Source organism: Manis javanica, chromosome 2, assembly GCF_040802235.1.
Source record: "Manis javanica isolate MJ-LG chromosome 2, MJ_LKY, whole genome shotgun sequence".
NCBI classification, from domain to species: domain Eukaryota; kingdom Metazoa; phylum Chordata; class Mammalia; order Pholidota; family Manidae; genus Manis; species Manis javanica.
The window spans coordinates 61,924,562-61,951,393 of record NC_133157.1 but is presented as its reverse complement, the minus strand read 5'-3'; the positions used below and the strand labels follow the sequence as shown (position 1 = coordinate 61,951,393).

The following is a 26,832-nucleotide window of genomic DNA, read 5'->3' as shown; positions in this document are numbered from 1 at the left end:
ATCAAGTGGTAGTTCTGTTTTTAATTTCTTGAGGAACTTCCATGCTGTTTCCAATAGTGGCTGTACCAGTTTAACTTCCCACTATCAGTGTATAAGAATTCTTTTTCTTCCATACCTTCACCAATATTTGTTTTATTTGTTTTATTTTGTTTTGTTAATAGTCATACCAGGAGGCATGAAGTATTATTTTGCTGTGGTTTTGATTTGATTTCTCTGATGATTATTAATATTGAGTATCTTTATATATGTATGTATGGACATCTGTGTGTCTTCTTTGGGGTAATGTCTATTTAGATCCTTCGCCCATTTTTTTTAGTTGTTGTTATTATTTTTTTCTGTTGAGTTGCATGAGCGCCTAATATATTTTGGATATTAGATATATGAATTGCAGACATTTTCTATCATTTCATGGATTGCTTTTTCACTTTGTTGTTTCTTTTGCCTTGTATTGGTATTATACCCAAGAAATCATTGGCAAGGCTAAAATGCTTTTCTCTTATGTTTTCTTCTAGGAGTTTTATGGTGTCAGGTCTTGTGTTGATCTTTGACACATTTAGGTTGATTTTTGTATAGGATAAGAGACCAGTGTCATTCTTTTGCATGTGGGTGTCAGTTTTCTCAGCACTGTGTATTAAAGAGACTAGCCTCTCCCATTGTGTATTCTTGGCACCCTAGTCAAAGATCAGTTGAGCAGATAGGTGTAGGTTTATTTTTGGGCTGTCTGTTCTGGTCCGTTGGTTTATATGCCTGTATTTATGCCAATACCACATTATTTTTACTACCATAGCTTTGTAATATATTTTGAAATCAGTAATTGTGATACCTCCAGCATTGTTCTTGCTCAAAATTTTTTTGGCTATTTGGAGTCTGTTGTGTTTCCATATAAATGCTTAGATTGTTTTTTCTGTTTCTATAAAAAAAAATCATTGGGATTTTGTAGGGAATGCATTGAATCTGTAGATTGCTTTGGGTTGTCTGCATATTTTACCAGTATTAGTTCTTTCAATCTGTGAATATGGACTGTCCTTTCTGTTTATTTATGTCTTCTAAAATGTCTTTCATCAACATTTTTCACCTCCTTGGTTAAGTTTATTCCTGAATGTTTCCTTTTTTTTTTTGTAAGTAAGAAGGTTAGCTTTATTTCCTTTTCAGATAACCTGTTATTAGTATATAGAAATGCAACTGATTTTTGTATGTTAATTTTGTATCCTGCCACTTGAATTCATTTATTAGTTCTAATTGTGGGGTGTGTGTGTTTGTGTATATATGTCTTTAGGGTTTCTACTTACAAGAGCCAGTCATCTTCGAACAGATAATTTTACTTCTTCCTTTCTAATTTGGATGCTTTTTATTTCTTTTTCTTGTTCTAATTTCTCGGGCTAAGACTTCCAGTACCATGTTCAATAGGAGTGGCAAAAGTGTGCATGCTTACTTTGTTCCAAATCTTAGAGTAAAAGCTTTCAGTTTTTCATCAGTGAAAATGTTAGCTGTGGGCTTTTCATATATGGTGTCTGCTATGTTGAGGAAAATTTTTTCTATACTTAATTAGTTGAGAATTTTTATCATGAATGGGTGTTGAATTTTGTCAAATGCTTTTTCTGCATCTGTTGAGGCAATCATAATTTTTTTTCAGTCCTTCATTCTGTTAATATGGTATATCATTTTGATTGATTGGCATATGTCAAGCCATCCTTGCATCCCAGGGATAAATTCAACTTGGTCATGTATGATCCTTATAATGCTTCCTGCTTCATCGTGTTTTCCCAATACTGCCTTTTTACAAATTGAAAGTTTGTGAAAACCCTGTATCAGACTTCATTTAGCCATTCAAAATGCATTCAACTCTGTGGCAAACTATTGTTTAATTAATTAATTAATTAGTCAGTTAATCAGTTAATTAAAATATCGTTAATATACAATCATATGTTAGTTTCAACTGTACATCACAGGGGTTCAGCAGTCCCTGTGATCAACTTATCTTGTGATGGTGAATTATTGTGACCTTTTATCCCCTTCTTCCTCCCTGCAGTATCAGCTCCAACACCTCCCCTTTGGTAACCACTAGTGTCTTCTCAGTGTCTATGACTCTCCTTCTGTTTTATGTTCCATAGATCAGTGAAATCATGTGGTATTTGTCTTTCTCTGCCTGGCTTATTTCACTGAGCATAATACCCTCTAGCTCTATCCATGTTGTTGCAAATGGCAGGATTTCTTCTCTTTCTATGGCTGAATAACATTCCATGGTATATTTGTACCACATCTTTATCCATTTATCTGTTGATGGACACTTAGCTCGCTTCCAAATCTTGGCTATTGCAAGTAGTGTTGCAGTAAACATATGGATGCATGTATCTTTTTGAATCAGGGATTTTGTTTTCTTCAGGTAAAATCCTAGGAGTGGAATTACTGGTCAATGGTATTTCTTTTTTTGTGGATCCTCCATACTGCTTTCCACAGCAGTTGTACCAATTTGTTTTCCCACCAACAGCGCAGGAGGGTTCTTACTTCTCTGCATCCTCGCCAGCATTTGTTGTTCCTTGACTTTTGGATAGTGGCCATTCTGACTGGTGTGAGGTGATACTTCATTGTGATTTTAATTTGCATTTCCCTCATGATTAGCATTGTGGTGCATTATTTCATGTGCCTATTGGCCATTTGTATTTCTTTGGAGAACTGTCTGTTCAGGTTCTATCCCCATTTTTTAATTGAGTTATTTGTTTTTTGGATGTTGAGGCATATGAGTTCTTTATTTTGGATGTTAACCCCTTACTGGATGAGTCTGTTATGAATACATTCTCCCATATTGTAGGATGCCTTTTTTTTCTGCTGATGGTGTCCTTTGCTGTACAGAAGCTTTTTAATTTGATGTAGTTCCACTTGTTCACTTTTGAATTTGTTTCCCTTGCCGAAAGAGACAAGTCTAGCAAAGATTGCTGATGCTTATAGTCAAGAGATTTTTTTATACAATTTTTTTTTAGAAGGTTTCACATGAAAAACAGTGTGGTTACTACATTCACCTGTATTGTCAAGTCCCTACCCATACCCCATTGCAGTCACTGTCCATCAGTGTAGTAAGATGCCACAGAGTCACTACTTATCTTCTCTGTGCTACACTGTCTTTGTCATGATCCCCCAACACCATATGTGCCAATCCCTTCTCCCTCCCTCCCCACCCACCCTCCCCCACCCCTTCCCTTTGGTAACCACTAGTCCCTTCTTGTAGTCTGTGGTCTGCAGCTGTTTTCTTCCTTCAGTTATGCTTCATTGTTATACTCCAGAAATAAGGGAAATCATTTGGTACTTGTCTTTCTCTGCCTGGCTTATTTCACTGAGCATAATACCGTCTGCTCCATCCATGTTGTTGCAAATGGTAGGATTTGTTTTTTTCTTATGGTTGAATAGTATTCCATTGTGTATGTGTACCACCTCTTCTTTATCCATTCATCTACTGATGGACACTTAGGTTGCTTCCATATCTTGGCTATTGTAAATAGTGCTGCGATAAGCATAAGGGTGCATCTGTCTTTTTCAAACTGGAGTGCTGCATTCTTAGGGTAAATTCCTAGAAGTGGAATTCCTGGGACAAATGGTATTTCTAGTTTTAGTTTTTTTGAGGATTCTCCGTATTGCTTTCCACAATGGTTTAACTAGTTTACATTCCCACCAGCACTGTAGGAGGGGTCCTCTTTCTCTGCATCCTAGCCAGCATTTGTCTTTTTGATGCTGGCCATCCTAACTGGTGTGAGGTGATACCTCATTGTCGTTTTAATTTGCATTTCCCTGAGAATTAGCGATGTGGAGCATCTTTTCATGTGCCTGTTGGACATCTGAATTTTCTTGGGAGAATTGTCTGTTCATTTCCTCCACCCATTTTTTAATTGGATTATTTGCTATTTGGTTGTTGAAGCATGTGAGTTTTTTATATATTTTGGATGTTAACCCCTTGTTGGATATGTCATTTACAAATATATTCTCCCATACTGTAGGATGCCTTTTTGTTCTGTTGATGGTGTCCTTTGCTATACAGAACATTTTTAGCTTGATGTAGTCCCCTTTGTCCATTTTTGCTGTTGATTCCCTTGCCCAAGGAGATGCGTTCAGGAAAAAGTTGCTCTTAATTATATTCAGGAAATTTTTTGACTATGTTGTCTTCTAAGAGTTTTGTGGTTTCATGACTTACATTCAGTAATGTCCTTCTTTGTCTCTTGTGACTTTCTTTGTTTTGAGGTCTATTTTGTCTGATACAAATACTGCAACACCTGCTTTTTTCTCCCTAGTAGTTGCATGAAATATCTTTTTCCATCCTTTCACTTTTAGTCTGTGTATGTCTTTGGGTTTGAAGTGAATCTCTTGTAGGCAGCATATAGACAGGTCTTGTTTTTTAATCCATTCAGTGACTCTGTGTCTTTTGATTGGTGCCTCAGACCATTTATATTTAGGGTGATTATTAATAGGCATGTACTTATTGCCATTGTAGGCGTTAGATTCGTGATTACCAAAGGTTCAAGGGTAACTTCCTTACTATCTAACAGTCTTACTTAACTCACTTAGCATGTTATTACAACCACAATCTAAAGGTCCTTTTTTTTTTTCTTTCCTTTTTCTTCCTCCTCCATTTTTAATATAATAGGTATCATGTTCTGTACTCTTTGTCTGTCCCTTGACTAATTTTGGGGGTAGTTGATTTAATTTTGTATTTGCTTAATAATTAACTGTTTTACTTTCTTTGCTGTGGTTTTATTACCTCTGGTGACAGCTGTTAAACCTTAGGAACACTTCCATCTATAGCAGTCCCTCCAAATTACACTGTAGAAAAGGTTTATGGGAGGTAAATTCTCTCAGCTTTTGCTTATCTGAAAATTGTTTAATCCCTCCTTCAAATTTAAATGATAATCTTACTAGATAGAGTGTTCTTGGTTCGAGGCCCTTCTGCTTCATTGCATTAACTATATCATGCCACTCCCTTCTGTCCTGTAAGGTTTCTGTTGAGAAGTTTGATGATAGCCTGATTGGTTTTCCTTTGTATGTGATATTATTTCTCTTTCTGACTGCTTTTATATATCTGTCCTTATCCTTGATCTTTGCCATTTTAATTATTATATGTCTTGGTGTTGTCTTCCTTGGGTCCCTTGCGTTGGGAGATCTGTGTACCTCCATGGCCTGAGAGACTATCTCCTTCCCCAGATTGGGGGTTTTCCGCAATTACCTCCTCAAAGACACTTTCTATTCCCTTTTCTCTCTCTTCTTCTGATACCCCTATATATAATGAGAATATTGTTCCATTTGGATTGGTCACAGAGTTCTCTCAATATTCTTTCATTCCGAGAGATCCTTTTTTCTCTCTGTGTCTCAGCTTCTTTGTATTGCTCTTCTCTAATTTCTGTTCCATTTACTGTCTCCTCCACTGTATCTAATTTGCTTTTATATCCCTCCACTGTATGTTTCCTTTCTGATACTGTATTGCGTAATGATTTAATCTCCATCCGAATTATTCCCTGAGTTCTTGAATATTTTTCTGTACCTCCATGAGCATGTTTATGATTTTTATTTTGAAATCTCTTTCAGGAAGATTGATGAGTTCAGTTTCACTTGGCTCTTTTCCTGGTGTTTGTGGGATTTTGGTTTGAACCAGGTTCCTTTGACGTTTCATATTTGTATGTGGCACTCTCTAGTGCCTGGACTCTACTCTCTGGAGCTGCTCAACTCCTGGAGAGATGTTGGGGGTCATAGGGGAGTGGCACTGGTACATGGGGGCAGGAGAGAGCTGTTTCCTGCTTCCTGGCTGCTATGCCTGTCTCCACTGTCAGAATCAGTGGGCCGAGCACACAGGTGTAAGCCTCTATTCTTTGCGTTTGTAGCTGCCATAGACAGGGCTTCCCTCTGGCTTGCCTGACCCCAGGGCAGGGTTTGCCAGTTTACCAGCCAAGTACGGGCTGGCTGGGAGGAAGGCTCAGCAGGCTGCGTATCATGGTGGGGAGCCTTGGAGTTGTGTAGCTAGCCAGGTGGATGGAGTGCCTGAAGCTCCTGAAAGTTCCCAACCTGCTTGGCACAGTGTACCCAGACAAATTTGTCTACCTGTCCCTTCTCCTGAGTAGTCTACTCTGTGCAGTCCTTGCCCCTTTAGTAGCCATCTTGCTATTAGGAAGTCTCTCAGGCTGCATGCCTTTCTTTTGTCCCAGAGCAGGCAGATGTGGATCCATTTTCCACAAGCAGCTCGCATCTCAGTCTCTTCAGGTATTCCACCTGCCTGTCTTAACTTTCCAACCCCAGTAATCTCCAGAGCACCATGCAATGTAGGTTTGCGCTCCCAGAGCAGATCTCCAGGGCTGGCTGTTCAGCAGTCCTAGACCTCCACTCCCTCCCTGCTCCATTTCTCTTCCTCCTGCTGGTGAGCTGGGGTCAGGGAAGAGCTTGGATCCTGCTGTGTCATGGCTTTGGTGCAATAGCTTGTTCCATGAAGTCTCTTCTTTTCTCCACGTTTATGCAGTCTGGTGCAGCCTTCTTTCCTGTTGCTCTTTCAGGATTAATTGTATCAATTATATTTTTGTATTATATGTGGTTTTGGGAGGAGGCCTCTGTCTCACCTCTCATGCCACCATCATTAATGCTCTCTTCCATAGTCAAGAGATTTTTGGCTATGTTTTCTTTTGAGAGTTTTATGGTTTCATGACTTACATTTAGGTCTTTCATCCATTTGGAGTTTACTTTTGTGTATGGCGTTAGAGAATAATCTACTTTCATTCTCTTATATGTAGCTTTCCAGTTTTGCCAACAGCAGTTGTTGAACAGTATGTCTTTTCCCTATTGTATATTCATGGCTCCTTTATGGTATACTAAGTGACCATATATGCATGGGTTTATATCTGGGCTCTATTCTGATTCATTGCTCTATGGATCTGTTCTTGTGCTGGCACTAAATTGTTTGAGTACTATGGCTTTGTAGTAGAGCTTGAAGTCAGTGAACATAAGCCCCCCAGCTTTGCTCTGGCTTGCTCTGGCTATTCCGGGTCTTTTGTGGTTCCATATGAATTTTAGAACTATTTGTTCTGGTTCATTGAAGAATGCTGTTGGTATTTTGATAGGGATTGCATGAATGTGTAGATTGTTTTGGGCAGGATGGCCATTTTGACAAAATTAATTTTTATCGATAAGCACAGGATATATTTCCATTTATTGGTGTCGTTTATTTCTCTCATGAGAGTCTGGTAGTTTTCAGAGTATGTCTTTCACCTGCTTGCTTAGGTTTATTCCTAGGTACTTCTTTTTGATGCAATTGTAAATGGAGTTGTTTTCCTGATTTCTCTTTCTGCTCATTCATTGTTAGTATATAGGAATGTGACAGATTTCTGTGTGTTACTCTTGTATACTGCAGCTTTTCTGAATTCAGATATTCTAGTAGTCTTTTTGGTGGATTCTTAAGGGTTTTCTATGTATACTGTCATGTCATCTGCAAATAATGACAGTTTAACTTCTTCCTTACCAATTTGGATTCCTTCTATCTCTTTGTGTTGTCTGATTGCTATGGCTAGGACCACCAGTACTATGTTGAATAAAAGTAGTAAGAGTGGTCATCCTTGTCTTGTTTCTGATCTTAGGGGAAAAGCTTTTAACTTTCTGCTACTAAGTACAGTGTTGGCTATGGGTTTGTCTTACATGGCCTTTTGTTATGTTGGGGTATGTACTCATTGTGTTAAGAATTTATCATGAATAGATGTTGAATTTTGTCAAATGCTTTTTCAGCATCTCTTGAGATGATCTTGTGGTTTTTATCCTTTTTGTTAATGTGGTGTATGATATTGAGTGACTTAAGAAAATTGTACCATCCTTGCATCCCTGAAATAAATCCCACTTCATGATGTATGATCTATTTGATGTATTGAATTTGGTTTGCTTATATTTTGTTGAGGATTTTTGCATCTCTTTCATCAGGGATATTGGTCTGTGATTTTCTTTTTTTATTGTGTCTTTGTCTGATTTTGTTATTTGAGTGATGCTGGCCTCTTGGAATAAGTTTGGAAATATTCCCTTCTCTTTTACTTTTGGAATACTTTGAAAAGGATGAGTGTTAGTTCTTCTTTAAATGTTTGTCATAATTCAGCTGTGAAGCCTTCTGGACCTTAACTTTTGTTTTTTGGGGAGTTTTTTGATTACCAATTTGATTCCATTGCTGTTAATTGGTCTGTTCAGATTTTCTGTTTCTTCTTGGGTCAGTCTTGTAAGGTTGTATTTTTCTAAAAAGTCCATTTCTTCTAGGTTGTCCAATTTATTGGCATATACATTTTTCATAGTATTCTCTAATAATTCTTTGTATTTTTGCAGTATCCATTGTGATTATTCCTTTTTCGTTTCTGAGTCTGTTTATATGTGTACACTCTCTTTTTTTCTTGATAAATCTGACTTGGGGTTTATCTATTTTGTTTATTTTCTCGAAGAACTAGCTCCTGGTTTTATGGGTTCTATTGTTTTATTCTTCTCAATTTTATTTATTTCTACTCTGATCTTTATTATGTCCCTCCTTCTATTGACTTTGGGCCTTATTTGTTCTTCTTTTTCTAGTTTCATTAATTGTGATTTTAGACTGTTTATTTGGGATCGTTCTTTTTACTTGAGATAAGCCTGTATTGCTATGTACTTTCCTCTCAGAACTGCCTTTGCTGTTTCCCAAAGATTTTGGGCTGTTGTGTTTTTGTTTTCATTTGTCTCCATGTAATGCTTTATTTTCTGTTTTAATGTATTTATTCAATCATTGATTATGTAAAAGCATGTTGCTAGCATCCATGTGTTTGTAGGTCTTCTTGTTTCCTTGGTGTAATTTATTTCTAGTTTCATGCCACTGTGGTCTGAGATGCTGTTTGATACAGTTTCAATCTTTTTGGATTTATTGAGGCTTTTGTAGCCTAGTATGTGATTTGTTCTGGAGAAAGTTCCATGTACAGTTGACAAAAATGTGTATCCTGCTGGTTTTGGGTGGAGTGCTCTATAGATGCCTGTTAAGTCCACCTAATCTAATGCATTTTTCAGTGCCTCTGTTTCCGTATTTTCTTTCTGGTTGATCTGTCTGTTGATGGAGTGGTGTGTTAAAGTCTCCTAAAAAGAATGCATTGCATTCTATTTCTTCCTTTAATTCTGTTATTATTTGTTTCACATATTTAGGTGCTCCTATGTTGGGTGCTCATATATTTATAATGGTTATATCTTCTTGTTGGACTAAGCCCTTTTATCATTATGTAATGTTCTTCTTTGGCTGTTGTTACATTTTATGTTTTAAAATCAATTTTGTCTGATATAAGTCCTGCTTCTCCTGCTTTTTCCTCCCTATTATTTGCATGGAATGTCTTTTTCTATCCCTTCACTTTGTCTGTGTATGTCTTTGGGTCTGAAGTCTCTTGAAGGTAGCATATAGATGGATCTTGTTTCCTTATCTATTCTGCCACTCTGTGTCTTTTGATTGGTTCATTTGTTGTATTTGCACTTAAGGTGATTATTGGTAGACATTACTTATTGTTATTTTATTAATTGTTTCCTGCTGTTTTTGTATCTCTTCTCTGTTCCTTTCTTCCTCTCTTATATTTTTCTGTGGTTATGGATAGTTTTCTTTAATGTAATTGGATTTGTTTGGCTTTTTAAAACTTATTTATTTTTTTTGTGTGTATGTATTTATTGTAGGCTTTAGTTTTGTAGTTACCAAATGTTCAAGGATGGCTTCTTTACTATAGTAGTGTGTCTTATATTGGCTAATTACTCTATTTAAAACACAATCTAAAAATATAAAGGTACTTTTTTTCCCCTTTTTCCTATCACAGTATTCATATTAGTTGTTATAATCTGCACTTTTTGTATATCCCTTGTTTGATTTTGTGTATAGTTGATTTTGCTTCTTTTGTTTTAATTTCATATTTGCTTGGTCTACTACATTTACTGTGGGTTTATTTTCCCTGGTGAAAGCTCTTTAGCCTTAAGGTAATTTCCATAATCCCTTTAACCATATCATGCAATATTGGCATAGTGGTGGTGAATCCCTTCCACTTTTGTTTATCTGGAAATTGTTTAATTCTTGCTTTAAATTTAAATGATAATCATACTGAGTAGAGGATTCTTGCTTGGAGGTCCTTTTGTTTCAGTACAGTAAATATGTCATGCCACTAAGAGTTTCTGTTGGTCTGCTATAGCCTGATGGGATTTTCTTCATAAGTAATCTTTTTTCTCTCTGACTGCTTTCAACACTCTCCTAACCCTTGGTCTTTTCCATTTTAATTTTTATATTTCTTGGTGTTGTCTTTCTGAGGTTCCTTTTGTTAGGGGATCTCTCCATTTCCATCACCCAAGTGTCTATTTCCTTTCCCAGATTGGTAAAGTTTTCAACAATTACTTCCTTAAAGAGACTTTCTAGCCTTTTGTCTTTCTCTTCTCCTTCTGGTACCCCTATTATGTGAATATTGTTTCTTTTGGATCGGTTACACAGCTCTCTTATCATTCTTTCATTCCTAGAGATTTTTTTTTCTCTCTGTTCCTCAGCTTCTTTGTTTTCCTGTTCTGTAATTTCTATTTCATTTACTTCTCCTCTGCATAATCTAATTTACTTTTAAATCCCTCCATTGTTTGTTTCATTTTTGAACTTGTATTTTTCAGCTCTGAATGACTCTTTTTCAGATTTTCTGTCTCTTTGTTGAAGTCCTCCCTGAGATCTTAAGTATTTTTCTGTAAATCTGTGAGCATGTTTATGATTTTTATTTTGGATAATTTATCAAGAAGATTGGTGTTCTCTTTCATTTAGCCCTTTTTCTGAGGTTCTGTCTTATAGTTTTGATTGGATCAAGTTTGGATCTATCTGCTCATTTTGTCAGGGATTTTGTGTTTTTTCCTGTGTCTCTGCTATGCTTTCTGGTCTAAAGAGTAATAGCTTTATGAAGAAGGTGTGCTGTGGTGCTCAGAAGCTCAAGATTCTTTACTCTCTAGTGCCTGGTTCTGTTTTGCGCAGCCCCAGTTGGAGTGCTATGGGTGGGGTGCCTTCCTGTCTGGCTTCTGTTTTTGGTCTGAGTCTGGGTGGGCAGTTTGCTTGAGCTGCTGCCTTTGTGATCAGCTCAGGAATCTCTGCTGAGCTTGCTGTGGTTAGGGCCGCCCTTTGCCTGACCTGCAAAAATGGGGGTGCTGCACGATTATGGGGTGTGCGAACTGATGTCCCATGGCTGGATGCTGCAGCACTGGGCTTGGACACCTGCAGGGAGGAAGGAGCTCTTGAGGCTGGCTCTTCCAGGCATCTCTCTGATCCGGCTGAAATGGAGCCAGGCAAGCTGGGAGAGTCTCCCTCTGCCTTCCAGGCAACAAAATCAGATGCTGCCACTGGGCCAAGTGGGTTGCACGCGCAGGGCAGTGCCTTGGGGCTGCCTTGTCAGCAAGGGGATGGAGCATCTGGGATCTTGGGAGTTCCTGAACTGTTGGGCTGAGGAAGGCCTGGGGAATGTATCTTCCACCTGCCCTTTCTCCTGAGGAGAGAGTTCTGTCCAACCGTCATTACCTCTGGTACCCCTCCCACTGCTGACAAGTCTCTCAAACTGTTGCCTCTGTTTTGGGTATCAGGACTGGCAAGCGTGCCTGTCCTCCACTCTGGCTGGAGTCTCAACCTCCCAGAGTGTTCTGCCTGCCCCTGGTGTCCAGCCCCGATAATCCCCAGAACCCAGTGTAATGTGGGCTCACATCCCCAGAGCAGATCTCCAGGGCCAGGTGTGTAGCAATCTGGGGCTCCTTCCCCCTCCCCGCTCTGTTCCTCTTTCTCTCATCTCTAGGCTGGTGTGGGGGAGGGTTTGGGTCCTTCTCAATCCCGGCTCTGCTGCCTCACCCTTTCTCTTCCTCCTCAGGTGCAGGGGTGTCTTTTCTGCAGTCTTCAGGTTGTTTTCAGGTCTAGTTGCATTTGCTGTATTTGCCTCTTTTATGTGTTTTTGGTAGGAGGTTTCCAACTTGCCTTCCTATTCTGCCATCTTTCCACAAGCCCTATTGTTTTATTTGAAGAAATTGCTACAGCCACCTCAACCTTCAGCAGCCACCACCCTGATCAGTCAGCAGCCATCAACCTAGAGGCAAGACCCTCCACCAGCAAAAAGGTTATGATTTGCTGAAAGTTCAGGTGATGGTTAGCATTTTTTAGCAATAAAGTATGTTTAAATTAAGGTAGGTACTTGCTTTTTTTAGATATAATATAACTGCACATTTAGTAAACAACAATATATAATAACCATAACTTTTATATGCACTGAGGAGCAAAATCATTCATTTGATTCACTTCACTATGTGATACTTGCTTTATTATTGTGGTTCTGGAATTGAACCCACAGTATCTCTGTACTGTTGAATTCAGTTTGCTAATATTATTTGAAGATTTTTGAATCCATGTTAATTAGGGGTAATTGCCTGTAGTGTTTTTTTCTTGTAGTGTCTTTGGCTTTGGTATCAGGGTAATGCTGGCCTTAAAAAATGAGTTTGGAAGTGTTCCCTCATCTGTATTTTGGGAGTTTAAGGATTGGTATCAGTTCTCTAAATGTTTTATAGAATTCACCAGTAAATTCATCTGATGAAGTCATCTGGTTCTGGGTTTTTCATTTTTCTTTCTCTCCACAAAAGGTTCTAATTTCCCTCTTGATTTCTTCTTTGACCCAATGTTTGTATAATAGTTTGTTAATTTTCATGTATTTTCCCATTTTCTTGATATTATTGATGTCTAGTTTCATTCCATTGTGCCTGGAAAAGATACTTGGGGTGATTTCAGCCTTCTTAATTTATTAAGACTTGGTTTGTGTCTCCATGTGATCTTGGAGAATATTCCGTGTGTGCTTGAGTAGAATGGATATTCTGCTTCTGTTGGGTGGAATATTCTGCATGTATCTATTAGTTCTATTTGTTTTATAGTATTTTTCAAGTCTGCTGTTGCCTTACTGATTTTCCTTCTGGATATTCTGTCCATTATTGAAAATGGGGTATGAAGTCTCTTATTATTACTGTATTACTGTCTATTTCTCCATTCAGATCTGTTTATGTTTGCTGTTATGTGTGCTCTGATGTTGAGTGCATATGCATTTATAATTATTATATTTTTTTGTTAAATTGACCCTTTTATTGTTATATGATGATCTTCTTGCCTTGATATTGATGACTGCTGACTGATCAGGGTGGTGGTTGCTGATGGTTGGGGTGGCTGGGCAATTTCTTAAAATACGACAACAGTGAAGTTTGGTTCATCAATTGGTTCTTCCTTTCAGAAACAGTATCTGCAAAGTGTAGATAAAACAAGGCATGCCAGTGTTCTCTGATTCTGAGGAGGTAGAAACAGGTTATAGAGAAATGGAAATGTTGTGCGGATAGGCAGGGTTGTTTTTCTTTTAACCAAATATGGCTTTTCTGTTTGATCCATGTCAGTTACTTATACCTCAGCCTCATTCCTGTTAATATGCGCATTGTATTTCACCATATAAAGAACCCAAATTCAACCCTACTGATGGCCACCAAGTAATTTTCCAATTTTTGCTTTTGCTAAAAAATGCTATGGTTAATGGCTTTGTACATGAGATCTATGCACTTTGAGGACTGTTTCAGTTTGTTTTTTCTCATTTGTTTCTTTGATACTGTGTCTTAGTAGTGAACTGTGCTTCAGATCCATTCTCTGTCGTCTGGAATGTGATTTCCATCATGTGCTCTGTTTGTTTGACATTGTCTTGTGGAAACAACATGGGTTTCATGGAGGCTGTCAGTGTGGGCTGCACAGTGCTCTCTGTACTGGGTGTGCAGAAGCCCTGTTGAGTAAGCCTTTGATGATGGTGCTGGGAAATGGGGAAACCTTGGAGCTTTTACAGAGGAGAACATGAAGGCTGAAAGAGCTTTGGTGCCCTAAACACCCAGTGTCTAACTTTCTTCCTCCCTGACTTCTCTCTTCAGTGTCCTTCAAGCCTTCCCTATGTAAAATCTGAGCCAGGAGAACACTAGTGAGGTTCCCAAGCTCTTCCCCTTGCTTGAGGCTAAGGATACAACACAAAATACCTAACTTACAGAGCCTTCCTCTCAACTCCCCAGGGAGGTTGACACAGTGTCCTTGCTCAGATCCCTGTCTGCAAACCAAACATTCCAGCTGCTGGGCAGCAGAACTGCCCATTTCACAAACACCTCAGAGGAATGTGGGTTTGAATTGAGATCACCTTTTAGCCACTTTTGAGCCTGGGGAAAAGACCCACCTTTGGAAATAGCTCTAGCTGGCTTTGTGGTTTTTTACTTGTAAGGCTGGTTAACTGTTGGGCTGAGCTTGGAGATTTTACTCCCCAGAAAAGAGCCCTAGCCTATTCTCTTTTGCATGTGGATTTTAACTGAGTGCCTCCCACCCCAACACACACACACATAATACATCTTTCCCCTCTCTGACTACCTGGCCAGGGCGTGGGAGGGAGCTGATGTTGGTTCTTGCCAGCAGCTGTGACTGGACAGTGTGGTTACCTTATATTTAATGCCACCCACTCTCATTCTCTGCCACCCCCCACCCCCCACCACACATACACACACACACACACACACACACTCTCTCTCTCTCTCTCTCTGTCTGATGTGGGGAGGGAGAGGAAGAAAGGAACACTCTGTTTTAGTTTTGTGGCACTGTCCCAGCAGTAGCTCATGATTTGGTAATAGGAGTTAAATGAAGAAGCTGGGGTAGAGGCAGAAGGTGGGGCTGAGTTGGAATTTGTGGGACCTGGTTTTCTTTCTCTGACTGTAGGGAAGGTACATAAGGGATAAATATCTCAGCCTCTCACTCTCCATACACACACACACTCACTCACTCATACTCATTAGCTTTCTCTGATCTGGAATACCCGGGAAGGTGATAGGTGGGAATTCCATATGGACTATAGCTATGAAATTGTCTCTTGGATATGAGTTCTTAATATGGTATTTATAAGTGGGCTTCAGAAAGTTACTGAAATTGTCTGCAGAGCTTTGTATGCATGTTTCAAGGGAGAGTCCACAGGATTATCCAATTCTCAGAGGGGTCTCTGATTTCTGAAAAGACAAGAACCTCTGCTTTGGAATTTGAATCTTGGACTAACAGTAAGAAAAGCAATAGCTGACACTGGGCTCCTACCACACACCAGGCATCCCAAGTACTTTCCATAACATTGTTTCATTTGAGCCTATGCACCTTGGGAAGAGAGTGTCACTGCTATCCTTCTCTTACGGATGTGGAAGTGGAGACACTGAGAACAGGCACCCAGAATGATACTGTTGCTGGAGGTGGGATTTGAACACAAATATGTGATTCTAGAACTCTCAGCCATTCCTTGGTAGGGCCTGCACCCCACGCCAGGTGGCTCCACGGTGACTCTGTAATGTGGCTGACTTTAAGGCTCTTTTCCTTTCTTCACTTCACTGCCTGGATTCTAGTACAGGCTTCCACTGCTCCTGAATCAGTAGTTTCCCACCTGGTTTCCATATCTCTCGAAGGGTGAAGGGTGGTTGTCTTTGTGAAGTCATATCTGTTTAATTTTGAAGCTTAGTTCTGTGGCTAGCTGCCCTCAGTGTAAATCCTAGGACCAGGAATCCATGGCCCTTGCCACGGGATTACTATGAGCATAAAATAAGTTGGTGACATACCTAAAGGAACTTTGGGAGCCCTGGATGCTTTGGAATTATGTGTCAGGATAGTGTCGTCTGTCCTTTTCTGGAGAGAGTGGGCAGCCTCAGGCCTCAGAAGGACAGCACCCACCTGGTCCAAAGGGTATGAGACCCGGACCTGTTTGTCTAGGCTGCCTGTGGTCAAAAGTACGTTCTGGACAGAGGAGGTGGTGATGTAACTGGGCTTTGTGTGTGTATTGAAAAATCCCTCTTTGCTCTTTCCTCATTTTGGGGTTGTCCTTTGAGTCAAGTCAAATATTTATCGAGTATTTCTGAGTACAAAAGTAGTGTATGAGAGAGATGTGAGGGATACAAAAGCAGAGCCCCTTTCCTTATGGGATGTGTGGTTTCATTGGTGAGCAAGTACAGCGTGTGTCCTGAAGGGAGATGTCCGGTTAAGTCCAAGTGGAGACCATGGTCGCGTGTTGGCTGCAGGGTTTCAGGTGAGAGAGAGGGACCTCTGGACTGGAAGAATGGAGTAAGGCAGTTCAGGTTGAAAAACTGGGACAGTTTGGGTGGATGGAGGAGGTGACAGTGCTAGGTTGGAGGGGAACAGTGAGCAGACGGGAGGGTCTGGTAGCAGGATCTGGTGGGGCCTGGAGTTACTGGGAGATTCTCACTCACATGAGGAAGACTGATGTTTTAGTGAAGTATTCAGGATGTGTCAGAAAGGGGAACTAGATGCCAGTTAGATTCTTTGCACAGTGCAATGTAATTTTTGAATATTTGGACTGAAATGGACAGACCATACACCTTGTTTTCCCTTTTGGATTTGCCACGTGGGTGGTGGGAAGGTCATATGTTGTCACTTCTCTGTTTCTTAGTCACTCATCCCAATGCAGCTGCCTTTTGACCATACATTGCACATTAAAAATGCTCAGTATGTATTTTTTATTTGATTCCTGGGGTTGGAGAATGGCAGTCTCTATAATAAAGTCTAATTTTAGGTAGTAGTTTCCACTTCCTTAAGCACCAGCCTGTTCACTTAGTTGCTGACTCCTTTCCTTTCTGGGGGTCCCCTGCTGTGAAAGTGCTGATGATTATTACTATGTGAAAGTTTTGACCATGAGGGAGCAGTGATGAGAAGCCTGTAATTATCTACAGGTGGAGTAATTGATACTTAAATAATTGAAAATAGGTCCTGTAAGTTTAAAAAAAAAATGAACAAACTGTATAGATCTTTATAAATAGCAGCCACCATGCTCTTTAGTAATCTTTTTCTGCTTTTCTCTGTCCACAGACCCAGGGGGTAGATTGAGATTCGTCCAGTTCAGCCCTCACATGGTATCTGTTCTGGCTTTAGGATCTTAAGAGAAAGACTTGTTAGTTGCAGTCATAGGGATGGTTGGAGAATGCTTCAAAGGAAGCCTGCCCGATGCCATACAGAGAAGCAGTTGCCCTCACTTGTTCCAAAATTGAGTTGAACCATTTCTAGGGGAGCAGGGTTGGGAACTTTTATTCTATGCTTTTTAACTTTATATATTTTCTGCGTTTTTCACCATGAGCCTTTCATACAAATAATATAAAGATTATGTAATAATACAATAATAACAAATAAAAATAATAACAAATAAATTGAGTGATGGCATTGTAAAATTAAGTAATGAAATACATTTGGAAAATAGAATGGCATTAGTCCCAGTTTCTCACAGTTCGACCAGCACTCACTAGCTTTGTAACTGACTCTTTCCATTCTGGAGTCCGAGCAGAACAGCACCCTTAACTCTAGGTTGCAGCTACTCTGTGCGTGTATCTCCTCAGATGGCAAACCGGATTGTGGATTCTGCAAGGAGCATCCTCAACAAGCTTATCCCCGATATCTATATTTACACAGACCACATGAAAGGAGTCAACTCTGGGAAGTAAGTGTCTGTGAAGTTTTGGGGCCTAATTTCACAGCTACCCCGGCCTTTTTCATACTCCCGTGGTGATTGATGTGGAAGCTGTCAGCTCTGAGGTTGGGCAGCTAGAGGAAGAAAGGTTTCAGATTTAATTTCCTTCTGACTTACTGCCATTGTCACTGAAGGCATCTTTTGAGTGCCTGTAACATGGGAAGCATCACAGTGCCCAGTGCTGGGAGGTTAAGGGTTCAGACCCTAGCCTAGGGGAACTCAAACCCAGCTATTAATAAATAGTGCTGCAAGCTTCGAATCCCATCTGACCCTGTTTCCACAAAAAATTACAGTAAACAAGTTCTTCTGCCCTGAATAAATAGTTTGGGGAAAAAGTCCTTTGTTGATCTGAGTGTCAGTAGGCTTCCCTGCATCAGGGGGAACAACACCCCTGTGGCCAAGGAAGGTTGTTACTGCAGATGTGAATCTGGTTAGCTAAAGCCTTTGTGGAAAACCTCACCCAAAATGAAAATTAATGATGATCTGTTATGAAAGTTTGTGATTTAGGCTTTGGTTGTATATGTAGAAACCAGTAAGTTAGGGAAGAAATTAAAAACTAATTTTTTTATGTGAAAATTTTAAGCATACAGAAAAGTTAAAAGAATAGCACAGTGAATACCTGTGTATTCCTACTATTCAAGAGTTAACAGTGAGTATTCTGCCAAATTGTATGTGGGTTTTCTTTGTTTTTGTTTTTGCTGAACAATTTCAATGTGAATAATGGTATCACTGCACTTTGAATCTTATGTTTTCAGGTTGTGTCTCCTAAAAATAACATCAGAGATTGACTGTTAACGGGTTAAGAAATCGATTTTTTGTTAAGTAGTGCCACAGCTCATCCTTTTTCATAGCTCTTCCACCTGAGCTATCTTAATAACTTCTCCAATAGAAGGAAAAGGAGAGCAAAGGAAGGGGTGAGAGTTTGACCTTCCTGAGGTACAAGGGAAAGAGGAAGGTGATTTCAGAAGTACAGGTGGCTCATAGTCCAAAGCAACAGAAGTCGTGGTGTCAGAGGTTAGAGAGTTGGGAAAGGATTTGTGTGCAAAGTTGGCCCTTTTCTGAGAGTTGGAAAGGTCAGTGATGGTCCCAAACCTTTGGTGTATTGCTCAAATATCACCAGTGTTTTTCTAATTCATACTGTGGTAGTAATAATGCCTGCATTCCTAGGTTACTATAAAATAAAGATTAAAAGATCACATATGTAAGCCACTAAAACAGTGCCTGGAACATAGTAGGTCCTACGGAAGTGGTAACTGCTAATGCTATTCTTCCCTTTCTTTCACTTGGCCACAGTTCTGGAATTGTGTGTCAGCTCCTCCCTGGGCAGAGGGGCTTACAGAGGGATGGGGAGGGTAGGCAGCAGCAGCCTGAGTGGCCTGAGCTCGGTAGTGCCTTCTCTGTCTGGCCTCTCGCTGTGCCAAAGGGCCATGCCGCCACCACCTGTAGTATGGCTTTGTATGAGGCCGTTGACTCAGGTGACCCTAGTGTGTGGACTGGTCCCATATTGCTAATGGTGAGCAGGAAGCTCACATGTGGATCAAGATGTAGGCCTGATGTAGGCTCATAGGTCAACTCCAAATTCCACTTAAAAAATTCATATATAGCCAATGGATGATGGTAGGTTTGTGTTACCTTTCTCAATCTCAAGTTACAGATAAAAAACCGTGCTTTTCCTTCTCTGTTAAGAAATTGTAAAGTCATGGGTGTGTATTTTCCTTTTCTAATTCAGTGAAGTAATCACGTAAGTTAGGCTCACTGAAGTCTGGGAGTGAGAGTTTATGTTGTGGCCGTGACCTGGAAACTGAGGTGGCCTGCAGCTCCTGGTGGCTCATGTCAGCTTGTTGGCCAGTGTGCTCATTTGTCCAGAGTGGTCCCACTTTGATTCTTATAGTCATGACATTTAAAAAAATCTAGTATTACCAACTAGGAAGTTTTGGAGGCTGTCATTTGCAAACTGTACTAATTGTACATCTTCAGTGAGTTTACCTGGTGACCAGCTGCGTTGTCAGCATAACTGGAACTAGGCCTGATAACACACACATCCCAACTTGGTGGGAGGAAATAGGAGTAATGCACAAAGAGCTTAGTATGTTACCATCTTCTTTGTGTTCTGTAAACAAATATAATGTTAAATGAAACAATCTTGATTAAATATAAAGTTGATAGTATTAACAAGTATGCACCTCAAAAGTTTCCCATGGATGGAAAAATCTGGAAGTTCTTGGGAAATGCAGGTAAGTGGGTTAAAGCAGTGGTGGTAGCTTTTCTTCTAGCTCTCTCCCTGCCCTCTACTCTCTCTGCTCTTCATTTTTGCTGCCACCAGCCCTGCTGCGGGGCTGAATGCCCCCTCCCTCCTCCTGGTCAAGTGATTCAAAGGCAGCTTGAGATTGTGCTAAAATAAAATGTCCCATGACAATGGCTGGGTGTCACGGTGCTAGATTGTTAGGCATGACTCAGAGTGCCCCAGAACTTTGTTTGCACTGCACCCCCTTCCCTTGGCAGGTGTTACTTACCCTTGGCTGTACAGACGATCAAAATGTTTTAAACAAATTAAGAACTGACCAGTATAGTTATTCCCTACAGTGAGATCACATAGTGCATTTAAAACATTATTCATTTTAAACAGTTTTTCTGAAAGAAATGTTTTGACTAGTTTTGTACTGGACCCACAGAAAGTACTTCACAAACGTGTTGAATTGTGTTAAAGGAGGCAGGTCTGTATTGTTTTGCACGTGGAATGGACTGCTGGGAAGTATGTATTTGTTTAAAAGGCACTAGGCAAAATAGATGGGAAATTTTGTGGAGAGGTGCTTGTTTTTATTGTCTGTGAAGTGATTTTGTTCTGTGTCTGAGTGCTTGTCTCTCAGCTCTATGAGAGCAGAAACTCTTGTATTGACTGTGGTGCCCCGGGTCCTGGCCATGGACGCTTTTCCCAAATGTTTCTCCGACATGTGAGTGAATGAGTCGGCTGTAGTCAAGGAGGGTGTGAGGGTCCGGCGGTTGGCTGGCAGAAATGCAGTGGGAGAGAACATAGTGCCAGCTCATTGATAATTGAATTCTGAGTTAGGGATATCACTTGGGGACAAAAACATGCAGGTGTGCCTTCTCGGGGCCCTTTCTGGCTTGTGTGGTATTTTTCATTACAGAGGAGCAGCCTGATGTTTTCAAGAGCTGTGATGAGGTAGGTGGTCTCCAGACCGCTTGTACCTGCCGGACTGGGTGTGAGGGCTGAACAAATGCTGTGCCGGCAAACTTGGGTGGGCTTTGGGGTCTGGAATGCTCCAAAATGCATCCCAGTCACTTTCTAGCCATGTGGACTTGGTGGATTTGACCTTAACTTGTCCACTTCCTCATTTATAAAATGGAAATGGTAATATTTACATCTCTGCAGAGCTATAGTGTCAAAGCCCCTGGCTCAGTATCTGGTAGCCCTTATTAATGTTACTATCTATGCTGGCCATTACAGACTCTCACAGGAGGATCTTGTACAGTGTAGGAGGCCAATAGGAAAAGCAGTGCAGACTTGCAACTCCTCTGGTTCTGCCATGTGTGCCCTCACTAAGTTGTATATATTTCTAGTAGAAGCTGGGAGGAGCCCTAATAAGGCCAAAGTAACCAGGTGAAACACCATTAAAAAGATTTGTATTTTCTTTCCTTTTGCTGGTGAATGTGAACCCTCCACTTCATTGACCTTACTCAGTGCTTGTCCTTTGACTTCCCAGGTCTCCAGGCTTTGGGTTGTCACTGGTCGCTGAGACCACCAATGGCACCTTCCTCAGTGCGGAGCTGGCCTCCAATCCCCAGGGCCAGGGAGCAGCTGTGCTTCCAGAGGACCTCGGCAGGGACTGTGCCAGGCTGCTGCTCGAAGAAGTCTACAGGGTATGTTGTCAGCCTCTGCAGGTCTGGGAGAGGAGCCATCAGGAAGCAGTTCACTGATTGTCATTCCTTAATAACTTTCTTCTCTTCCAAGGTCTTAAGTCAAGGAGTTAACCTCTTCCTATTAAACAGTTTAGCATTGACTAGTTTGATGGATTGGCTAAACTAGTCAGTGAATAGAGTTTAGCCACGCTGATTTTGTACACAGAGCAGTAAAAGTTTCATGGTGGGGAGTGGAAAGAACTGGAACAGAGTCTACAGGGAGAGGAAGTGAAAAATGAAGCAGGTTAGGTTGTGACAGGCCAGTTGAAGGGCACACACCACCCCAACCAAAGAAGATACCGTCTCTCAGCTCCCTGTCATTGCTATTGGGTCACAGGGGGCTCATTGTTTTCAGAATTTTCAAGACAAGCTGGGAATCTGGATTTGCAGTGACAATTAATTCAGATAGAAATGATGACAACAGGCTAGATTTTGCAGTGTACTTTAGAGCATAGAAGACTGTCTGGGGAAGGCAGGCCTATAGGGAGCAGGGTAAGGGTTTGGAAAGATGAGAACATAGAACAAAGAGCAATAGGATCCTGGAGACAAGACCTCAGCTATTGCTGTTTTGCTCCTGCAGCTCTGCTGGCAGAACACAGCACAGACCACCTGTCCTCTCATTTGACACATTTTGTTTGGATCCATTAGAGCAACATGCACTTAGGCACACATACAGTTTTACTGTTTCACAAAGTAATTGAGGGGACCTAAAAAAAGCAAGGAAGGAATTGGGAGGGAAGGAAAGATGGCAGGAGAAATGAGGCGAAGCTACCTGAAAATACATTCTGTGAGATCCTATGTATTTGGTTGGAAGAGAGTCACAAATCTGGCTCCAAGGTCTCTGTTAGTTTACAGTCTGTCTCACCTTGGGCTCCACATTAGGTAGGAAACCATTTCCATGATGTGTGGAATCCATTTCAGGCTCTTAGGGTTGGTCATTTCTCTGTAGTGTGTTAGGCCCCAGATTCTTTTTTTTTTTTTTTTTTTTTTGAGAGGGCATCTCTCATATTTATTGATCAAATGGTTGTTAACAACAATAAAATTCAGTATAGGGGGGGTCAATGCCCAATCTACAATCATTAATCTATCTCAAGCCTAACTTGTCAGTCTCCAATCTTCTGAAGCATAACGAACAAGTTCTTACATGGTGAAAGAATTCTTACATAGTGAATAAGTTCTTACATGGTGAACAGTACAAAGGCATTCATCACAGAAACTTTCGGTTTTGATTACGCATTATGAACTATAAACAATCAGGTCAAATATGAATATTCATTTGATTTTTATACTTGATTTATATGTTGATCCCACATTTCTCCCTTTATTATTATTATTATTTTTATTTTTAATAAAATGCTGAAGTGGTAGGTAGATGCAAGATAAAGGTAGAAAACATAGTTTAGTGTTGTAGGAGAGCAATTGTAGATGATCAGGTGTGTGCCTGTAGACTATGTGTTAATCCAAGCTAGACAAGGGCAATAAACCAGCCACGGATGCAGAAGATTTCTCTCAAAGCAGGGGGGATGAGGTTCTGAGCCTCACCTCTGTTGATCCCCAATTTCTCACCTGATGGCCCCCCTGCGACTGTGCCTGTCTTAGGTTGTTCCTCCCTTGAGGAATCTTACCCGTCTCTGGCTAACCAGTCATCTTCCGGGGCCATACAGGAAAATGTAAAGTTGGTAAGTGAGAGAGAAGCCATATTGTTTGCAAAGGTTAGCTTTTTACTTCTTTGCAGATTTATGCCCTGTGGCTTCTATGCCCAGCACTTGTCTCGAGGTATCTTTACCACCTGGAGGAATTATGATACTCGGTAACTTCGATATGAGGCACGAATTCTATTAAAGGGTTGTAATTAGGACGGAAGAAGAAAAGCTATAGAGGTAGCATATGGAAGAAAACATGGGAGGATTGATTATTTCTTTGACATATCTTCTTGTAGAGTAACTTAAGTATGTATAGGTTTTAAACTACTAACTAATTTGTACACACATATTAACATAATAGGAATATGGTGACATAAACAATGCAAATCTATAATTACCAGCTATCTCCAGTGAAGCCAAGAAAACCATTTAGGCACCCTAGGCATTTGTGAAAATTTGTCTATGATATGATGGATATTGTCCAACTGTACTTGAACAGTCTGAGAGAAATCAGACAAATTAAAGCAACCCATTTCTGGGATCTGTTCACCTCCCATATGTCCTTTTAACCGTAGATAGTCTATAGTCATAAGATTTTGGAGTGCTACACCTTGCACCCCTCCCAACTCCTGGTTGAGTTCCAACAGTACAGATCCGGTCAGATTCGTTGTCTCACTGTATGCACATGCCAGCCTAGACATCTCCCTCCTCATTCAATGGCAAGTCCAGGAAATAGTGGGGTGGATGCAGCCACAACCGCAGCATCGCCCGGATCCCTGTGGAGGCTTTTTGATGATCATCCCCCGGCACGAGTCCTCCTGAGAGTGCTGATGCCGGAAGCTCCTCCTCATATCGTATCTTAGTTCATTTTCTGGGTATCCAAGCTAGGCCTTGGTCTTCTGTATAGAAACAAACAGACCCTTTGCCCACAGTTTGACATGCCCTCTATACCACTGTGCAGAACTCATTGGAGGTCAGCACACAGGGACTGCTTTTTTTTTTTTTTTTTTAAGAGAAAGGAATATAATCAGAAAAGAGTACCTCCATAGCTGATCATCTGACACCCTTCAAGTGATCAAAATTAAGGATATTTAAAGCATGCGTTAATCTCTGATTTACCAATAGTTTTATCCTATCAAGGAGTAATCCCCCTTTTCTTTCTTTCTTTTTTTTTTTTTTAATCTTTAATCTACACTTACATGAAGAGTACTATGTTTACTATGCTCTCCCCTATATCAGGTCCCCCCTAACAACCACATTACGGTTACTGTCCATCAGCTTAGCAAAATGTTGTAGAATCCCTACTTGTCCTCTCTGTGTTGTGCAGCCCACCCTCCCCTTTCTCCCTCCCCCCCATGCATGCTAATCTTAATACCCCCCTTCTTCTCCCCCCCCAATCCCTCCCTGCCCACCCATCCTCCCCAGTTCCTTTCCCTTTGGTACCTGTTAGTCCATTTTTGGGTTCTGTAATTCCGCTGCTGTTTTGTTCCTTTAGTTTTTCCTTTGTTTTTATACTCCTCAGATGAGTGAAATCATTTGGTATTTCTCTTTCTCCACTTGACTTATTTCACTGAGCATAATACTCTCCAGCTCCATCCATGTTGCTGCAAATGGTTGGATTTTTCCACTTCTTATGGCTGAGTAGTATTCCATTGTGTATATGTACCACATCTTCTTTATCCATTCATCTACCGATGGACATTTAGGTTGCTTCCAATTCTTGGCTATGGTAAATAGTGCTGCGATAAACATAGGGGTGCATCTGTCTTTCTCAAACTTGATTGCTGCGTTCTTAGGGTAAATTCCTAGGAGTGGAATTCCTGTGTCAAATGGTAGATCTGTTTTGAGCATTTTGATGAACCTCCAAACTGCTTTCCACAATGGTTGAACTAATTTACATTCCCACCAGCAGTGTAGGAGGGTTCCCCTTTCTCCACAGCCTAGCCAACATTTGTTGTTGTTTGTCTTTTGGATGGCACCTATCCTTACTGGTGTGAGGTGATACCTCATTGTAGTTTTAATTTGCATTTCTCTGATAATTAGCGATGTGGAGCATCTTTTCATGTGTCTCTTGGCCATCTGTATTTCTTTTTTAGAGAACTGTCTGTTCAGTTCCTCTGCCCATTTTTTAATTGGGTTATTTGTTTTTTGTTTGTTGAGGCGTGTGAGCTCTTTATATATTCTGGACATCAAGCCTTTATCGGATCTGTCATTTTCAAATATATTCTCCCATACTGTAGGGTTCCTTTTTGTTCTATTGATGGTGTCTTTTGCTGTACAGAAGCTTTTCAGCTTAATGTAGTCCCACTTGCTCATTTTTGCTGTTGTTTTCCTTGCCCGGGGAGATAGGTTCAAGAAGAGGTCACTCATGTTTATGTCTAAGAGGTTTTTGCCTATGTTTTTTTCCAAGAGTTTAATGGTTTCATGACTTACATTCAGGTCTTTGATCCATTTTGAGTTTACCTTTGTATATGGGGTTAGACAATGGTCCAGTTTCATTCTCCTACATGTAGCTGTCCAGTTTTGCCAACACCATCTGTTGAAGAGACTGTCATTTTGCCATTGTATGTCCTTGGCTCCTTTGTCAAATATTAATTGACCATATTTGTTTGGGTTAATGTCTGGAGTCTCTAATCTGTTCCACTAGTCTGTGGCTCTGTTCTTGTGCCAGTACCAAATTGTCTTGATTACTATGGCTTTGTAGTAGAGCTTGAAGTTGGGAAGTGACATCCCCCCTACTTTATTCTTCTTTTTCAGGATTGCTTTGGCTATTTGGGGTCTTTGGTGTTTCTATATGAATTTTTGAATTATTTGTTCCAATTCATTGAAGAATGTTGCTGGTAATTTGAGAGGGATTGCATCAAATCTGTATATTGCTTTGGGCAGGATGGCCATTTTGATGATAATAATTTTTCCTAGCCATGAGCATGGGATGAGTTTCCATTTATTAGTGTCCCCTTTAATTTCTCTTAAGAGTGACTTGTAGTTTTCAGAGTATAAGTCTTTCACTTCTTTGGTTAGGTTTATTCCTATGTATTTTATTCTTTTTGATGCAATGGTGAATGGAATTGTTTTCCTGATTTCTCTTTCTATTGTTTCATTGTTAGTGTATAGGAAAGCTACAGATTTCTGTGTGTTAATTTTGTATCCTGCAACTTTGCTGTATTCCGATATCAGTTCTAGTAGTTTTGGAGTGGAGTGTTTGGGGTTTTTTATGTACAGTATCATATCATCTGCAAATAGTGACAGTTTAACTTCTTCTTTACCAATCTGGATTCCTTGTATTTCTTTGTTTTGTCTGATTGCCGTGGCTAGGACCTCCAGTACTATGTTAAATAAAAGTGGGGAGAGTGGGCATCCCTGTCTGGTTCCCAATCTCAGAGGAAATGCTTTCAGCTTCTCGCTGTTCAGTATAATGCTGGCTGTGGGTTTATCATATATGGCCTTTATTATGTTGAGGTACTTGCCCTCTATTCCCATTTTGCTGAGAGTTTTTATCATGAATGGATGTTGAATTTTGTCAAATGCTTTTTCAGCATCTATGGAGATGATCATGTGGTTTTTGTCTTTCTTTTTGTTGATGTGGTGGATGATGTTGATGGATTTTCGAATGTTGTACCATCCTTGCATCCCTGGGATGAACCCCACTTGGTCATGGTGTATGATCCTTTTGATACACTGTTGAATTCGGTTTGCTAATATTTTGTTGAGTATTTTTGCATCTACATTCATCAGGG

General features: G+C 40.3%; 1 protein-coding gene across 6 annotated transcripts in view; it reads left to right on the top strand.

The window, feature by feature from the left end:
- The window catches only part of RCL1 (RNA terminal phosphate cyclase like 1), an 85,693-nt gene that overhangs the window by 31,527 nt on the left and 27,334 nt on the right, over window positions 1-26,832 (top strand). For 5 of the 6 annotated variants that reach the window (XM_073228574.1, XM_037019025.2, XM_073228575.1 and 2 more), the window contains exons 6-7: window positions 17,379-17,504; window positions 21,257-21,413. In XM_073228574.1, the coding sequence (XP_073084675.1) occupies window positions 17,379-17,504; window positions 21,257-21,413 (283 nt within the window). Of the gene's footprint in view, window positions 1-15,929; window positions 16,086-17,371; window positions 17,505-21,256; window positions 21,414-26,832 lie in introns of those variants that run through there. The other variant, XM_037019027.2, reaches the window with a different exon arrangement.